The 18,607-nt window shown below is 37.1% G+C and overlaps 1 protein-coding gene across 4 annotated transcripts in view; it reads right to left on the bottom strand.

The window, feature by feature from the left end:
- The window catches only part of LOC106876231 (pyridoxal 5'-phosphate synthase subunit SNZERR), a 50,723-nt gene that overhangs the window by 8,084 nt on the left and 24,032 nt on the right, over positions 1–18,607 (bottom strand). For all 4 annotated transcript variants that reach the window (XM_052968312.1, XM_052968310.1, XM_052968311.1 and 1 more), the window contains 2 exons: positions 1,503–1,565; positions 275–375 (listed from right to left, as the gene is read on the bottom strand). In XM_052968312.1, the coding sequence (XP_052824272.1) occupies positions 275–352 (78 nt within the window). In that variant the 5' untranslated portion in view covers positions 353–375; positions 1,503–1,565. The remainder of the gene's footprint in view (positions 1–274; positions 376–1,502; positions 1,566–18,607) is intronic.

Genomic DNA, 18,607 nt, shown 5'->3' on the forward strand with positions numbered 1-18,607 from the left:
ATATATATATATATATATATACGACGGGCTTCTTTCAGTTTCTGTCTACCAAATCCACTCACAAGGCTTTGGTCGACCCGAGGCTATAGTAGAAGACACTTGCCCAAGGTGCCACGCAGTGGGAATCAACCCGGAACCATGTGGTTGGTAAGCAAGCTACTTACCGCACAGCCACTTCAAATTATTGTCTTGCTCTTACATTATAACAGATCTTAGGCAATATAAAGAATTCATTATTGTCAACAATAAAACAATTAAAAAAAGACAGACTTACTCCAGCTTCTTCTGCAATACATGCTTCATCTGCATTGGTAACATCCATAATGATTCCTCCTTTAGCCATTTGTGCCATACCAGCTTTGACCTTGAAGGTTCCTAGTAAAAAATAATAAAAAACATATATTTTACTAATGTTATAAGGAGAATGACTTGAATCTAGTAAAAATAATATGTAAGCCTATAAATTAAATGAAATAGGTAACATAAGAAAGCATTATGTTAAAGATTAAATGTATCATATTCAATTCTAACATCAACAAAAGAATACAAATTTATGAGAGAGAGAGAGAGAGAGAGGGAGAGAGAGAGAGAGAGAGAGAGAGAGAGAGAGAGAGAGAGAGAGAGATAGAGAAAAAACAGAAAAGTTAAAGTCAACCACAGTAACATTTCAACATAAAACAGAGGAAAAACTAAATACTGCAAAGCATTTAGACCATCATCTTAACATTTCTGCCAGTCTACTGACTCTACATTAATATTTAATATTATCAGGCTTTTAAATGAAACTTTCTGACTTTTATTTCAGTGAAAATATTTTCCCAAGGAAAACTTTCACAAACTATGGCATCAGGTAAAAAAATACATTTGGGTTAACTATAACAGCACTTGAGCATCATAGCAGGCACTTTGTGTATTCATTCACTAATATAGCAATAATTCTTGCTGGTTCAGTTCAGGTACCCTAAGTATATAGAGATTATCGTTATAAACAGTGAGCGCATTGTACAGTTATTTTCATACCCTTGAGATCTGAATGAGGTTTCTGTACTTATATATAATTTTTATTCTGTATTGTGAAGATTGGTCAATACAGCAGTTTGGATTTACTGTTTACACAATCTGCTCTCATATTGTATTTTAAGATGGCTAGTAGAAGAAAAAAATTATAAATTACTGTTTTAATATAACCAACATTTTTTCCTTTAGCATTATTACATTATATTACAGAGAATAATTTATAATTTAATTTCTTTTTTGATTGATACAAGCTAAAATATGTTAGTGTGTTATGTTGAAAATGTTAGCAAATTGCAACTAGCTATAATATGAATTGGTAACTGTAACCCTAAATTCAGAAGCTAAGCAATTTTAATTTTTCAACAACTTAGCCTTGTAAAAAGAATTAGAATATCACAACTGTTGTAGCTGTGAACAGGCTGTGTCAAAAAGTCAACAGTTTTGTGAAGTCATACTTTATAAGATAATTAAAGTGTAAAACACACCAGTTTTCCTTCCTGCAGTTTCATCCTTCACAGCTGTTAAATTGGTAACAACAACATCAGGATCTATAAGCAAAAAATGAATATTAATAATAATCTTAGTAATAATGGTGACAATGATTTATAACACAGGATAAGGTTACAAATTGGTGGAGAAAGTTCACAGACTAAACTGACCCCAGAAGACTGATATTTATGGCATTTCTTAAAAAAAGAATTCTTTATGAAGTGAATGTTTGAAATTTAAAATGATTTCTTTCTTTTTTTAAATTTTCAGACAATCATAATGAAAGGCAATGTTAACTAGATGGAGGAATTAGTTTAGAATAATGAGGTTTTACAAAGCCACAGATGACAAAGTAATATTGCAGTGGGGATATAAGTTGATATATTTGACCCTAAGTACTTACTAGTTGTCATTTTCTTGATGCCAGAAATTTAGAAAGCAATGTTGGTGGAATTTGTGAGAAGGAAAGCTAAACACCTAAGATACATAGGGAAGAAGAAAATAGAAGTTGGGGTACTGTTGCTTTGATGATTGTGATTGATTTACAAATCAGAACTGAGTAATAGAATCATTTCGCTTGAAATCAAACCTTCGTTCTTAATATTGTCCCTATCAACTCACACTAATCACCCTTCAGTGTTACCAAATCATCTTTCCTTCTCCACCACCATACATCTCTCACTCACCCCAAGCACTACATCTACCTCCCTTCTCACACTCTTGCAACCTACCCACCAACAGATCATCTCTCTTTCTCTCATCCTTCCCTTGACCACTGTATCACTGACCACTGCCTTCCCGCAACTATACATCATTGATCACCCCTCCACCCTTATACGCCATCTACTACATCCACCCTTCAATCCTACCCAAATTTTATAGTCATCACCTTCCCTATCTTCTTGCCAATGTATATTTCCCATCCCTCAACACTTATTCATCATTCATTATATTTTCCTCCTCACCTATTCCCCACACTCTCCATACGAGTTTGCAACCTTTCCAGTTCCACTCTCTCTTCTATAATGTGAATAGTATTCCTCTACTGGGATGTCTGTTTTGTTCTAGTCTCTTCTTTCATACTTTAACCTCTCATTGCCTAACATGAAATCACCTCCCTCTTGTCTGTAGTCCCACTCAGTCAAAGGGATCTCAGCTTTGCAAGCTGCATAGCAACCTCACTAGTGCTAGTGCCATGAAAAAATCAATCGATAGACACAGTAAAGTGGTTGGTATTAGGAAGGGCATCTAAACACAGAAACCATACCAAAGCAGACATTGGATACAATACAATTCTTAGACCCACTGGATCTTGTCAAACTGTTCAACCCATGCCAGAATAGAAAATGGACATTGAAGGGTGATGATGATTTCTAATACTGAAGCCTCAAATTTTGGGAAAAGTTATAGATAATTAAATTCACACAAGGTAATTGATTGGTACTTATTTAATATGAATATCCACCTGCCCCCTCAGAAGAATGAAAGGCAAAGTCAACCATGGTAAGATTTGAACTCAAACCATAAAGTACTGTAAGCTGATGTCATAAAGCTTTTTTTGTCTGATATGCAAATAATTCTACAAACCACTACCCTAGAGGAGCAGTTAATAACAATAGTTAATATTCACAACCTAACATGACCATCAAACTAAACAATGCCTTTATTGTTGATTTAATTGATAAAAATACATAAAATCATATATGAACTTGTTTTTTTTTTAAGTCTGTGATAAACCAAAGAATTACATCAATGACTTATAAAAATAGAAATGGAGAGCTAATTGAAAACCCATCTGATCTCAATTTAAACAGTGGAGGAGGAGTCGGAGGTGGGGAGGAGGAGTCGGAGGTGGGGAGGAGGAGTCGGAGGTGGGAAGGAGGAGGAACAATATAGATTTAGTACAGGAGTGGGTGTTGGTATTTTGATATTAGTTTATGACTAAAAAACTATCTCCCCATTCAACAACAGATGATAGAACCGCTTATGTCAGTCAGCCCCAGCTGTCAAATACTAAAACAAAAAAATGTTACCAGAAAATATTTTGTTCTCATCAGTTGGGGGTGCCAGAAATGTCAGAGAGAGAGAGGGGGGGGAGAGAGAATGGAGCGAGGGTGACAGTAGAATAATGATTGTTAAGAACCATATAGAATGACAGTTCATTCCAAGCGAGGTAAAAAACAATGGTTTTGCTATTTTTGGGGATCACATGCATCCTGCACATCCTGTGTATACCTATATCCTTAGTTAATGTGGGAATAAAATTTGTAAATCAATACAGTTTAATCTTCCAAACAGCTTAAAGTAGTCTAGAAATACATGAAAATAGTTTACTATAGCCACAGTGCTGGTTTTGTAGTCTCCTAGATCTAAGGATGATATTTTACAATGTGAATTCTAACAATTTCAACAAAGTTTCATGAACACAAAGTAGGAGTTTATGTGTATCATTTAATAAACCAATATGAAGAGCCTTAATTCTTATTTCTTTTTATTAAAAAGAAGACAACAACATGCATTAAAAGCATGTTTGTTTAGTTCCAGGTTAATTCTGATGGAGCAGACCTATGATCAAAAACTTCCCAACCATGGCCATATTGTCTTTTTAGGGGATGTAAGACTATGTTATCTCAAATGTTCTGTCCATAAAAAAGATATGATTTGGAAGAGATTTGGCTGATATTTATCCATTTTGAGGTTTGCCTCTTTTTTTCTTTCTGAAGTACAGTATTGAAAGTTAATGAAGAATATGGTAGGTCTTTTGTTATTGTGTATAGCTCTAGTTTGCTTTGTTTGAGCAGGCTTATAGCATAGAGGCAGACCTATAGCATAGAGGCAGACCTTAGCATAGAAACACCAGATTAAAAAATAAACGGGTTTAATTAATATTTAGGTTATTGTAATAATATTTTGAACTAGTAATGTACTGTCCTATTTTTAAGATTGTGAGAGTTTATTACAGGGGATTTTGGCTACAGTATTGAAGAAGCTTTGTAGAAGCTGGTAATACTGAAAAATCAGTCAAGAGATTAACACTTTGTATCCTACTACCACCACTACCATCATTGCATTATGTCAGCAAATAAGACAAGTGAATCTTAGAGTAATGACACTTTAAAGTTGAGGAGTGTTTTATTGACTTGTAATTCTGAGTTTAGTGCTGTCTGTGGAGAAAGATGTGAGAAAGAACAACAGCATATTCAGAGGACAAGTCGTATTCCATTTGCTTAATACTATTAAAACTTTAGATAAGTACTGGCTGAGCAAAACACACAGGTGAATGAACACATTTTTCTTATATGAGAATAACAGACATAGCTGAGACAAAATAAACTGCTAACTAAAAACTAGATGTATTAGATTGTTATATGAAAATAAGAAAATTGAAATAGCATGGCAATGTGATGAAAACTAGATGTAATGTCTGGCAACAAAATAACAGCCAGAGTTTAAAACCTAATTAAGATTGATATAAGATAGCTATAATTAATAAATTTTTTTTAGATTGGCACAAGCTAAAAATTTGTAAGGCAGGAATGTTTGACTGAATCAACTCTAGTACAAGTTTGGTATTTATTTTATTTTCCTGGAAAAATGAAAGATAAAGTTCATCTTGGTGAAATTTGGAGTTGGGACAACTGCTTGGTATTTAGTTCGGTTTAATCCAGTGCTCTGCTATTCTTAACACTATTACAATTAATAAAGGATATTATTACCAAAGACAGTAACAGTGCAAACAAAGTAAATCCTAGAAGTAAAAAATTATCTGTACTTTTGTCTAAATTTCTTTAGGTTGGCCACACTGCTTTCAGTGCGTGTGCACTAAAAGGTGGTACTCTTGTGGTTACATAACCAAAGTTTGACCTAGATTGTTCAAGTTTTCTTTCTTCTGTTACAGAGTAAACACAGCTGCACCACTGGCAGTGTGCACCAAAGAAGAATAGAAATCAGTGATCCGATTTCTCTAGTCTGAAGCTGTGTCAGGGGCTGAAATTCATCATAGGCTTTCAGTTCTCCACCTTATAGAAGTGTGTAAGAATGGATTAAGAAGTTTAAAAATGGCCAGACAAGAGTGAAGCATGAAGAGAGAGCAGGATGTCCATCAACCTCCATCACTAATGCAAAGACTCAACGAGCTTGAAAGATGGTTCTGGTGAACCAATAAGTGACCATCGATGAGGTGGCATATTCTCTGCAAACTAGCCATGGTTCTGCATATGAAATCATCTACAGCAAGCTTCACTTCTTTAAAGTCTGTGCAACCCATGTTATCCTCTCCTGTTACCTCTCATCAACAACAACGGACGACTGTGTCTTCCCCTGTTGAAGAACATCAACAACAACAAAGATCAACCATCAATACAGAGTTTGCGGAAATACAACAAATGATTTCGGCTTTAAGATGAGAAATAGCAGAAATCAAATCAAGCGTTCATGTAGAACCCTGCAATGAGAGACCTTATTGGAGTGCCTTGCTAAAAAGTCTCCCCGTAGCTCTTGCCAAATCTAGATGCATCGAAACAGCTGCTGAATCTGTTAGCCACGGAGTAATTGCCACTGGTGTATCAAAGGACATAGCTGACCTTCTGGCATTTGCTGCCAACTCATCCAAAGACCTAGGTTGTGCTCCCCTGAAGGGTATTCTCTGCTTTGGTTAACCAGGACAAAAACCCAAACTAATCAGGCTGTCTTTTTCAAACTCTACTGAGGCACGTTCATACCTTTTAGCCCCTGGTAAAGCTAGATGTGAAAATAGAATTATCTTTAGAACATGCCCTGGCCTAACACCTGATGCACGTCCAAAACTACATGCTGCAACTTCCTTAAATCGCAACTCAGCACAACATGAAAGCTTCAGACTACGTGATGATGGGCAGATACGGCAGTTTATTAAGGTTGGTGAAACATGGAAAAGAGATACCAGATGGTCTGAACACACTGTACCACAATAGCTGGCAATGAAAAAACTGTAGGAAACTAAATCAGAACAACCTGCCATCCCTACACATCATCATAGACTGAAATCAAGGTACAAACTGTTGTCCTTAAATGCTCATAGTTTGTGCAACAAGATACATCTTTTTGATTCTTACATTAAAGGTATCAACCCCAATTTCATTACAGTCACGGAAATATGGGCACATTCCTTACTCTGTGATGGGGTTTTCAGTATAGCTGACAACAACCTGTATCGCAAAGACCACATTAATTGTTGTAGAGGTGGTGAGATGGTCTACATTCGTTCAAACTTTTCAACAATTCCTTGCATTGACTTGAACCAATCACAAGAAGTATTTTTCTGCGATATATATATGACCATGTTAACGCTTCTACATGGAGTTGTTTACCCATCCCCCCAAACTACCATCAGGACATACAACTTTGTGATATCTTCAGAACCGCCACCAGGAAAACAGCCACTTATTGTTTTTATTGCAGGCAACTTCAATCACGCTGAGATTGATTGGGAAACCTTTTGTTGGCTGCAAAACGCAAATGATTTCCTTGAGCTAGTGCTGGACTCAAACTGGTTCCAAGTAGTCAGCTCCCCAACAAGAGGTGACAAAACTTTGGATCTACTCTTTACCACTACTCCTGAAACGGTTATTAGTGTTACTACTGAGGAACCTTTAAGCGACTCTGATCATGCTATGATCATTGCCAATTTGTCCCTTATGGGCAGTAACAAAAACCACAGCCATTTCCAAACTGCTCGCTTAGACTGGAATAAAGCAGACTGGAACTCTTACTGCACCAAGCTAAAATGCCCAAACTAGCTGGAATTTTACAACTCTAGAGATGTGAATACCATACTTCAGAATATCCTGAACTCAAGATGGACAGTATGTGCAACATCAGTACCACGTAAGCACAAAAAACATCCGAAAAGTGCAATTTGGAAGACTGCAGCAGTCAGACTTGTCAGGAAAGACTGTCGTATGCTGAACTGGAATACAAACTGCATAAATTAGATATAAATAGGAAAAGTGCAATAAATCATCCAACCATCTCAAGCAGGTGACAGAAAGGGGAGTGCTTGAATTTGAACAGTGCATAGCAACCAACACTGATAGTAAAGTGTTCTAGAAATATGTACATTCAATGTAGAGACCTCACTCTCCAGTTGGTCTTCTTCGCAATCCCCACACAGGCCAGATTACTGACGGTCTCAGGGAATGCACAGAACCTGGGGGGTGGGGAGGCGGTGTGCCCTGGGCAGAACTTTTAAAGAGGCAGCACTTTTCATCTTGTTGTAGGCTATTGCTGTCAGCAATATGTATTTTTTGTGGAGTCTGGGGGTGGTACACACCCTAGCTATGCTAGTGCACAGAACTCATTGCTGAATGCTATGCAGGCATTTTCACTGTTGAAAATCAAAATGTACCACCTCCACCACCTCTGACATCAAATTCTATAACAACTATGGAATTTACACCTGCAATGCTGCAACATCACTTTAAGAATAAGTGCAACTATGCCTCTCCTGGTCTTGATGGTACCTGCTTCTCAAAAGTGGTGGGTACTTTCTTCTGCACCAACTTTCACTCTTCTTTCAATTCTGTCTTAACAACAGTGCTACTCCGGAACAGTGGAAAACTGCCAGTGTCATTCCTCTGTTCAAAAAGGGTGACCACAAGTTGTCTGTCAACTATTGTCCAGTCAGTCTTACTAGCTGCATTGCCAAACTGATGTGTCAGAGAAACTGTGTCAGAGAAACACTCTGGATCTTCTGGAATTCTCACAGCCTTATCCAGCCCTCACAATTTGGATTTATCCCTTACTCCAGCTGCTGTGATCAACTTACTGTTTCTTGAAGATATCACCTGGATCACTGATGGTGGCTCATGGGTGGATGCTGATTACCTTGACTTTGCTAAAGCTTTTAATTCTGTGTCACACAAAAGACTTATGGCAAAACTCTCTGCAATGGGTGTGAAAGATGATCTTCACAACTGGTTGTAGTCTTCCATTCTCAGCTGAAAAAATGTAGTCACTGTTCTAGGATAGCATTCTTCACCCTATGAGATATCATCTGGTGTGCCGCAAGGATCTGTTCTTGGTCCCCTTTCATTTATTGCATACATTAATGATATAGATGCCAATTTAATGAATGCCACAGTGCTGAAATATGACATCATGCTGTGCCTTGAGATAAAAAGGACAGATCTTGAATACTATAGATCTTTCCTGTAATTGGACCTGGACACACTGCAGCAATGGATCATGGACTGGCAACTCAAGCTGGCTGTGGACAATTGTACCACCATGCATTTTGGGAGGAAAACCCCAGCGTCCACATACTCTCTCCACAACACTAATATCAAGAAGTCTTCTTGTGAATGTGACCTGGGCATTACTGTCAGCAGTGATTTGTGCATCTCTAAAATTGTCAAGAAGGTCAAGGGTGTCTTGACATCACTCAGCAAGACTTTTGTCAGCCACTCTCCATTTAAGGCTACATATGGCTATGGTGTGGCCACAGTTGGAATTTGCATCACCAGTCTGGAACCCCTATCTTGCTCAGAACACTGACCTCCTGGAAACTGTTCAGAGATGTGCAACCAAGCAAATCCTCTCCATCAGGCATCTACCATACTCTGAACGCCTTGCTTCTCTGGGCATGGATACGTTGACGCTCCGATGTCTGGCAACTGACTTGGTAAACACCCATAAAATTTATTAACCATCATGTTAATAGCAACTTTGAGCACCTTTTTGAATTCCATGCATCTGACACGCATGGGCATGCCTACAAAATCAGAAAACAGCAAAGCTCTCATGACTTTCAGAAACATTATTTTACACTTAGAGTTGCTGAAGCATGGAACAAACTACCTGCATCAATTGTTAGCTGCCGAGACATTGCATCCTTTAAAACTGCCATGCTTCCTGAAATTCACCAACACTACACCTGATATCCCCCACTCTATATGCGTGCACACATATATATAATGACTCATATACTGTTCACTTTCCTGACATTTGTACATAATTCCATGTACTACACATGCACCTTTGGTAAGCTGTAGTGCACATGAGCACTATACACAATAATTTCATTATCATAATGCTTAAAGGTATTTCATCTGTCTTTACATTCTGAGTTCAAATTCCGCTAAAGTCAATTTTGCCTTTCAACCTTTTGGGGTTGATAAATTAAGTACCAGTGGGACACTGGAGTTGATGTAATCGACTAGTTCCCTCCCCACAAATTTCAGGCCTTGTGTCTTTAGTAGAAAGGATTATTATTATTATTCTTTTCTACTCTAGGCACAAGGCCTGAAAATTTTGGGGAGGGGGCCAATTGATTAGATCGACCCCAGTATGCAACTGGTACTTAATTTATTGACCCGAAAGGATGAAAGGCAAAGTCAACTCCGGTGGAATTTGATCTCAGAACGTAAAGACAGATGAATTACCACTAAGGATTATCATTATTATTGAGGCAGCAAGCTGGCAGAATCATTAGCATGCTGAGCAAAATGTTTAGCAGTATTTCGTCCATCTTTACGTTCTGAGTTCAAATGCCACCGAGGTCAACTTTGCCTTTCATTCTTTCAAGGTTGATAAATTAAGTACTAGTGAAACATTGTGGTCAATGTAATTTCAGACTTTGTTCCTTTAGTAGAAAGGATTATTATTATTATTATTACAGCTTTATAATTCATCTCTGCATACCAATATGGTATTAAAAGAGCTAGAGTTAGTTCTATTTAAACATTCTTTTCTTTTTGTAAATTCCAAATTGACAGTTACGTGAGATAACACTTCATTGTTAAACTAAAGAGAAAGGTAATGCAAGGCATATTTAGTGAATTTAAACTGTTGTTAAATGACAAGGTTTTAAAATATTGCTAGATATTTCATTTTTCTCACATTTAGCAAACAACTTCCTCACTAAATGTGAGAAAATGACACGAATTGGGACATTTTGTGATAGAAATATGTAATACAAGAGGTTAAGAAATAAGATAGACATTAACTAAACGGGAAAAAATATGGTGGAAATATTTTGAAAAATGATGGCTGTCTAATTATTTTCCCCAGCAAATTTATATTTATCTTTTTATAGTATCAAAGATGATGTTTCTAAACATTCAAATATTTATGTGAATAGTCAGAACAAGAGCTTCATAGCCCTATTTATGAAATGTAAAGCTGCTAGGTTTTGTTTGGACATATAAATGTACGAGGTGATATCAAAAGGTTGCCAGACTAATTATGCTTAATAAAAAATAACTTATTTACCTAAGTTTTAACATCATCTCCTTTGAAATAGTCACCTTGCACAGCAATTCACTGGTTCCAGTGTTCCTGCTACTTTTGGAATCTGGCCTGGAAGTTATTTGCCGTGAGTCGAGGACTTCTATAATTCACTCAGGATCTCAACAATGGTGTTAAAACGGTGACCTTTGAGCTACATTTTCATCTTGGGGAAGAGATGGAAGTCTGCAGGTGCTAAATCTGGTGAATAGGGTGGGTGCGGAAGCGATACCATGTTGTTTTTGGTGAGAAACTCAAGAGTGAGAAGAACTCAGTGACAGGGTGCATTGATGTAGTGAAGAATCACATTCTTGAAGCTCCACAGATCCGGTCACTTTCGCTGAATGTCCTCCCTCAAACGCTTCAAAACATCACAGTAGAACTCTTGATTTATGGTCTGGCCCTGGGGCATGAATTCTCGATGCACAATACCACATTTCCAGGAGTGACACTCCTGGCAGGTCTTCCAGATCACTCACTATCTCCCAGGGACATTCTTCTGCTTTTGAAGTGCCTGTGCCACTTGAAATATTGCATACAACCCATTGCCTCATTGTCATAAGCTTGCTGAAGCATGCTCAATGTCTCCACAGCAGACTTCCTAAGTTTAAGGCAAAATTTCATGTTGGCTCTTTGTTCCTGTCCATGACAAAATCATACACTATAGCATACCTGTGATCACAAAAACACAAATTTCACAACTTGCGAAATAAACACAGTGATGTCACTTGGCACACTGCCTCATGTAGGTCACTGTTAGCTCTCACTGCATATGCAACTATGTGCTGCCATCTGTTGGCATGCTACAGAACTAGTCTGAAAACTTTTTGGTAGAGAGAAGCTAATACAAAACTTTTTCTAACATTAGAAAAAAAAAAAAATATTAAGCCAAAAATTCAAACTGTTAAAACTTTAACCATAGAGATAAGTACAATGAATTTATGATTTTATTTTTAAGAAAACTTGATATAAAGAAATGTAATATTTAGAGCTTAATAAATGTAATGATGATAGTATTAAAAAGGCTGTTGCTCATAAGGCACTAAATAAATATAGCCAATGGTTTCTTGACTGGACTGTTCCAAGTATTTAATACATATTCCATTTGAGGGAACATGATTAGTATGTTTACAGAAACTATTAAGCTATTTCTATTTGTTGTTGGTCTTCTCACTCCAGATTCAAAGGTAATGTTAATGCTTTTCTGTAAGCTGTTATCAGTATAAACAAAGTAGAATGGCTTTGACTGAAGATCAACTTTGATCTCAGCTTTCTAGAAGCATACTCCTACTTTACAACACTCACTATTCAGTTTGTTTCTAAGAAACTTAATACAGTAAAATAGTTTACTTTATCTCATTTCATTAAGCAGTTTAATAGTAAAAAAAAAAAAAAGGATGGCAAGCAAAAACAAAATATTGTCATCAGTTAGTATGTCTGTAGAAAAAATTTCACTTCACACATTTCTCCAAGGATTTGCTTTTTTTATAGATCAACTATAACTATCTTGATCTATGTTTCCTTTAAAATACTTGATATTTTATCAACACATTAACAATATGAACATGTAGGAGAGAAGCTAAAAATTAAATATAAAATACACTGAAATGCAAAAGAAACACGAGATATGTGTGACTGTGAAATATATTTTAATTTCATTATGTCAGAGATAAATTTTGATATATCTGATTAAGTCAATTTCTTGGATACAGTTTGACTACAGTCTATGGGTCGTTGTCATATGTTCTGGTAGCGGGCGGATATAGCACATTGACATTGTAGGGTGTGACATGTTCAATACTGTGTATGCTCTCCCTGGGTGTTCAAAATGGCCATACACCGTTCGTACACGGAGTGCATGAGGTGGTTCACAAAAGCCAGTGGCACCTGTGCCCACACCCTGAGGAAAGCTGCCTCCAGTTCCACATGAGTTGTTGGCCTTGGGACCACCTGGTTCAGTCAGCACTGGATTTCATCCCACTGGAGTTCAATTGGGTTCAAATCTTGGTTGAGAGCTGGCCACGGCATGGTTCTGATGTTGTGCTGATGCAGGAAGTCCATAGTGACCCTGGCCATGTGGGAGGGAGCATTGTCCTGCTGGAACACATGGCTATGGTAACGTGTGAAGAAGGGCACGATGTGAGGTCTTAGGATCTGGTCAACATAGTGCTGTGCTGTGATACCACTCCCTCTGCCTGCACCAACATTTTGGAACACATGGGGCCCAATTCTCTGATTCAGGTATATAGCACCCCAAACCATGGTGCTTTGGACACCCCATGCATCTCTCTCTGTGACACATGCATCTTTGTAGCATTCACCCCTCCTAGGTCACACCCTCACTCTGCCATCTGAGGTAGAAATGCACTACTGGCTCTTGTCAGAGAAGACTATTGACCTCCATTGTTGGTACTGTGTAGCCCACTGTAGTCATGCGTGATGGTGGTGGGCAGTAAGGACAGGCCCTTGAGCATGATGATAGCAATGCAGGTTGTTGGCGGACAGTTGACGTTATACCATGTTGTGACTGATGGGTCACTGTTCAGTGCCAATGATCTCATGAGCTGTCACACTGGCCAGTTCAAAGTGATCACAGAGGTGTTGCAGGTGGATGAAACAGTCCTGCCTGGGCATGGTCACCCAGGGGCGCCCTCTGCGGGCATGGTCTGCAGTACTGTTGGTCTTGTTGTATCACTGCTGCAGGCAATAGATGGTGCTGACATGGACATTATAAGCTTTTGCAACAACCAGAGTATGCTGTCCTGCTTGCAATTGGCCAATAGCATGTTCTCTCTATGCTGCTGACAATCAGGTTGTGCATGATGCATCCAAATTACAAATGCCAGGAACATGGTTCAAGTTGATTTATACCCATAACCTCCATGAGATGCATGTGCGTTTTGGTTTTTATGACAATTGTTTGCAACTGCCACCCACTGCATTCAATGCAGCTGTGTTTTGGCGTCTCATTTCAGGGAAAGTTGAAAGGTTACCTACAATTTGGGTCTCAGCCATAAACAGCAAGTCTTGGAATATTTACACTTATATCCTTGAAATAAATTTTCAGAATTTACCATATAAAAATGACATGAAAAAATTGTGTTTCTTTTGTGGTTCAGTGTATATTTAGAAAATACATAAACTCTAAGCACAATTTAGAAGTCATACAACAAAATCAAAACCTTAAGGCGACTCTTGAAATGATTATTATGTAGTTAAATAAAAATAATCTTAACTGTTCCAGGGTCATGGGAACTCTGCCAGTCTACCTTCTCACCACTTGTCACATCCTCTTCAAGTAACTCATAACCTCATATTACCTCTTACCTCAATCACCTACCTCTCTAAAAGAATGAAACAGAAAGTAGAAGAACTGTTTTCTGCTATATTATAGCCTAACAAGTAATGTTAGGCAGTGATACAGTATTGGTGTTCAGCAAAGAAACTTCTACATATTGTATGACCTGCTGGAAACAGCAGTCATATCTTCTTCAAAATACAAATACACCTCCATCTTAAGTAAGGGATGTATTGGACAATGTAATTCCTGATATATAAAATATTAAAAAAAGCGATGTTTACAACTGGAATGCCTTTCATTATAGATTTGGTTCATCAGAACTGATATGGGACTAAGCAATTAACCAAGTCAATGAAGAAAGATTTCTGTGTGGTCACTTGAGCAACTAAAATAGCAGCCAAATTTCCTTATTCAGGCTCACAACATATGAATACAGTGCAATATAATTTCTTTTTCTCAACAGGCCCTGCACTAATTAACCCTGTGCTAATTAGCATTATTCCAAAAGAAATCAAAAAAGAAAAAAAAATCCCATCACCTTCAAATAATACCTGGACCTTGAACACATCTCAGCCAACAACAACTCCCTACTTGAATAGAACATGATACTACAAAATTTGATTTAAAAATAACTTAACTGATCCTATCAGGTGGTGCTATTAAGTTAGATATGGCTTGGGCCAATGTTTGGCTGAAACATGTCTAAGTTTATCAAGTTTAAGTCACCACATTCAAAATTTTTAAACGACACATTAAAAAACGTACTCCATTATATTACAAAAATACAAGACACATAATACATGATAGAAAACAGACACATGATGGAAAATTGTTCCAGCATACTCTTGCCTGACTCATGCAAGTATGGAAAAGTACATGTTAAAATAATGATGCATGCATGCATACATACATACATTACATTACATAAACTCTGTGCAGTGGTACTCTCAGTGCTTATAACAGAAAATAACATTAAACTTTAGCACCTGAGTATTCCACTTTAGAATGAAAAAATGTTTTCTTTAGCAATCAAGTCTCAGTTACTACTCATTTGTTCAAGAATATAACATCAAAAAGAAGATGGATGTTAGCACGAGGTTGAAAGTTAAGTTTATTTAAGGAAAAGTACTGGAGGTTAAAAACACAATTCTAATGTTATTAAGACAGTGGCATTACATTTGACTGCAAAGTGGAATAGTTGCTCTCAAAATACCAGCTTCAACAATTCATACAGATAATCAAAGATATAAAAGTAGTCTATCCAATTTAGTATGTAAAATCAAATGTAAATAAAGTAAAAGAAAATTTCTACAGAAAGACCATAAGATTGGATTATGAAGAAAAGTTAGCAAATTTATTCATCAATTTAATTTTTGATATCATCAAAAGAACAGGAGAAACAAAGTTTTAAATATGAACTACAGGCTGGCTAGCTATTTTGCAGAAATGAGAATTCAACAGAGCAATTTATACAGAGAAACTTCAAAGAATGGAAACTACAATTTCCTGTAATTCAGAGCACCTCATAGTCCAAGTAGACAAAATAGAAAGAATGTTGCTCCAGAGGATGGTAAGGCAGATGTGCTGGAACAGCTACTCTGACTCATGGGGCTCACACTTGCAGATAGCCATCTCTGCCCTGATAGCAGTAAGCAAGGATATGGTCTGGGCACAAAGAATGCTGGAGGCCTCCACTGCTACAGGCTTGACCATAAATCCAACAGAGAGTAATTGATACCTTGACAGTTTGCTTTTCTCAGCCTGATGAGCAGTGGAGCCAGGGGTGGTAGTTGAACACACCAAGTTACTACTGGAGAAGGTGTCACAGCATGAGACATCCCAGAGGAGATGCTACAAAATGGGAAAATTGTCATACCATCAGGCCTTTTATTGCCCCTTCAGTCTAGCCCCACTGGTTCAAGCTGTAAAGGGAAGCCTATGGTATCTAGGCCATACTTTATGATCTTGTTAAAGGCAGTATGACACAGGAGATGACCAGTGCTATGACAGCATGACTGTGGCATTCATAAGGCGCACAGATTTGGAAGTCAAGCCTCAGGGAAATGCTAATGTGCAGACAGTCACTAGGAAGCTGAGTGCCAATCATGAGTGATGGTACCACATTGAGACAGGCTCCATTGTGAGGCTTGGATGCAGAGCAGAAACATGCCAGACAGTGCCGGTCAAGTCGGTACACTAACTTGTCTGAGTCTCACAATCTGTTAGAGATAGTGCTGCCTTTCTGCATACTTTTCCCTACAGGTGCTGATTTTCAACTCTTAAGGCCAAATATTAGCTGCATTGTTCTGACTGATCTCATTGAACCTACAAAAGCTATGGGTACAGCCATTTGCTCCAGATCACTGGTTCTCAACTTTTGAACTTAGTAACTCCATTTTACAGACACTCCTCCCCATGTTTCTCAGAAAAAAAAAAAATCCAAATTATTTTAAATAAACAAAAGCTCATTTTGTGCAGTGGTCTACTATCCTTATGCTCTTATACTACCCTATTCAGCATGTGCCTTATTTTAGATATTTGCATTGACTGGTGTCACCGATTCTTTAAAAAATCCAGTTATACTGGACTTTAGCACATCATCAATCGTATTCTTAGTCACTGATAACACAATGTCCTAATTCATATTCTAATCACAACAAAGAATATTTTAAAAATATGTTTACAATATAAGGATTGTACTTGGTTTAAATATCTTACTTCTATAAAAATCTCAGTCTTTCTAAACATCAAGTATCTACCCTACACACTGTTTTCTTGCGAGCTCACAATGCCCTGAAGGGGGTGCTGCTTCTAAGGTTAAGAACCACTACTTCAGACCATTCCAAAAAGAAAAAAGCATAATCTCATTTGGAGTAGTATTTCATCCTAGAAAGAATTCTACTGAGAAGTATTAGATATTACAAAATATATATATCTAAATCTAAAATTCTTTGTGTTTTTTCTCTCATTAGACATATCAACCTCTGGATATCATATCAACATTATATCAATATAGTCATTCTTATCCTCATGAACATTTTATCTATGATTGTTAACTTTATTTCCTCAAAGTCCAGTCTTGCTTTAGTTATTATCTCTGACCAGCACCTTATCAAGCCTAATTTTGTTATACTTTGCTCAGTCAGTTTCTGTTTTTCTTCTTTTTATTTATTTATTGTTAACATAATTTAGTCAGGAGGAAAGTAGCCCCAATAATCTTTCTCAGGATTTCATTTACTGGCAGGAGAAAGTTATTCTCAGATGGTGCCAAAAGGCTCAAATACTTACACCAGAGGGGAGTTCCACTAAACATCCAAGACATAGGTGGAGGTATTGAAACCAGGTGATGGTTCGGTCTACCACCCAATAACATGGATAGTCCCACCAGCTGACTTTCACAGTTTCCATTTACTAAATTTAACTTACAAGGCTTTGGGCAATCCAAAGATATGGTAAACAAGACGTGACAAGAAAAATTTTCTCTCATATATAAAAAGAATATCTGTCATTGAAACTACTAATTTTACTCCTTAGGCTATCTGCTTAGCAAGGATTAATTGGGTCATCTAGATAAATGAACTTAATCTAAGGAACCATTCACATATCATACTGAGTTGGTAGATTTAATGTCTCATTCCCTGTCAGTCTGTAATTGCACTATATCTCTAATGCTTCAATTAGTTGATTAATCTAAATTATACTGAGGTCCTGCTCACTTTTCTTAGAATTGACCAAAGGCATTTCTCTAACACTAATAAACTAAATGACTCTTTTGTACTCAACGTTTCTACTTTCATTTCTTTGAATAAAGCTCTTTATTCTCTATTTTCAGTCGTTTTCTTAATACACAATGTCTTAATGCATACTAGTATGTATCTTGCAGGTTCCTTGAACCTGCCCTTTAATAGTTGATTATATAATAGAATATACAAGGTTTTGAGAGAGGAGAACTTTTCATTTGTGATGTGAGATAATTAATAGACCTCTTCCTTCTACTATATATTGCAAATTGGTTGGTACTAGTATGGTCCACACCATAAAGTAAGTCTGTTTTTGTTCTTATATAAATACTCCAAGATCCGCAAAACCTTAAATTATTGGTATTACCAGATAAACAAAAGGCTTGATGCTCATTTTTCACAGTAAGAATAACTTTCAAGGGTGCACCTTCCACTGCTTATTGAATAAGAATTTATTGATATGAATTTTATTACATATAACACATATAAACTAAGTGCAAAGTATTTGTGGCTTGTCGGTAAGTAACGTTTAAAAAGTGAACGTTAAGAAATATGTAATTATGAAGTATTAGGAGATGACAAACAGAAATACCAGCCAAAGGTTAGATCTTTAAAATGTTATAAAAAACACTCCAAAAGTAGAAAAATGATAGCGTGAACTAAATGAAGTTAAGAAGCTTCTGATGGCTTAATTTAAATGCGGATTATATTAAACATGTGTGTGTGTGTGTGTGTGTGTGAGAGAGAGAGAGAGAGAGAGAGAGAGAGAGAGAGAGAGAGAGAGAGAGAGAGAGAG

Source organism: Octopus bimaculoides, chromosome 5 (assembly GCF_001194135.2).
Source record: "Octopus bimaculoides isolate UCB-OBI-ISO-001 chromosome 5, ASM119413v2, whole genome shotgun sequence".
NCBI lineage: Eukaryota > Metazoa > Mollusca > Cephalopoda > Octopoda > Octopodidae > Octopus > Octopus bimaculoides.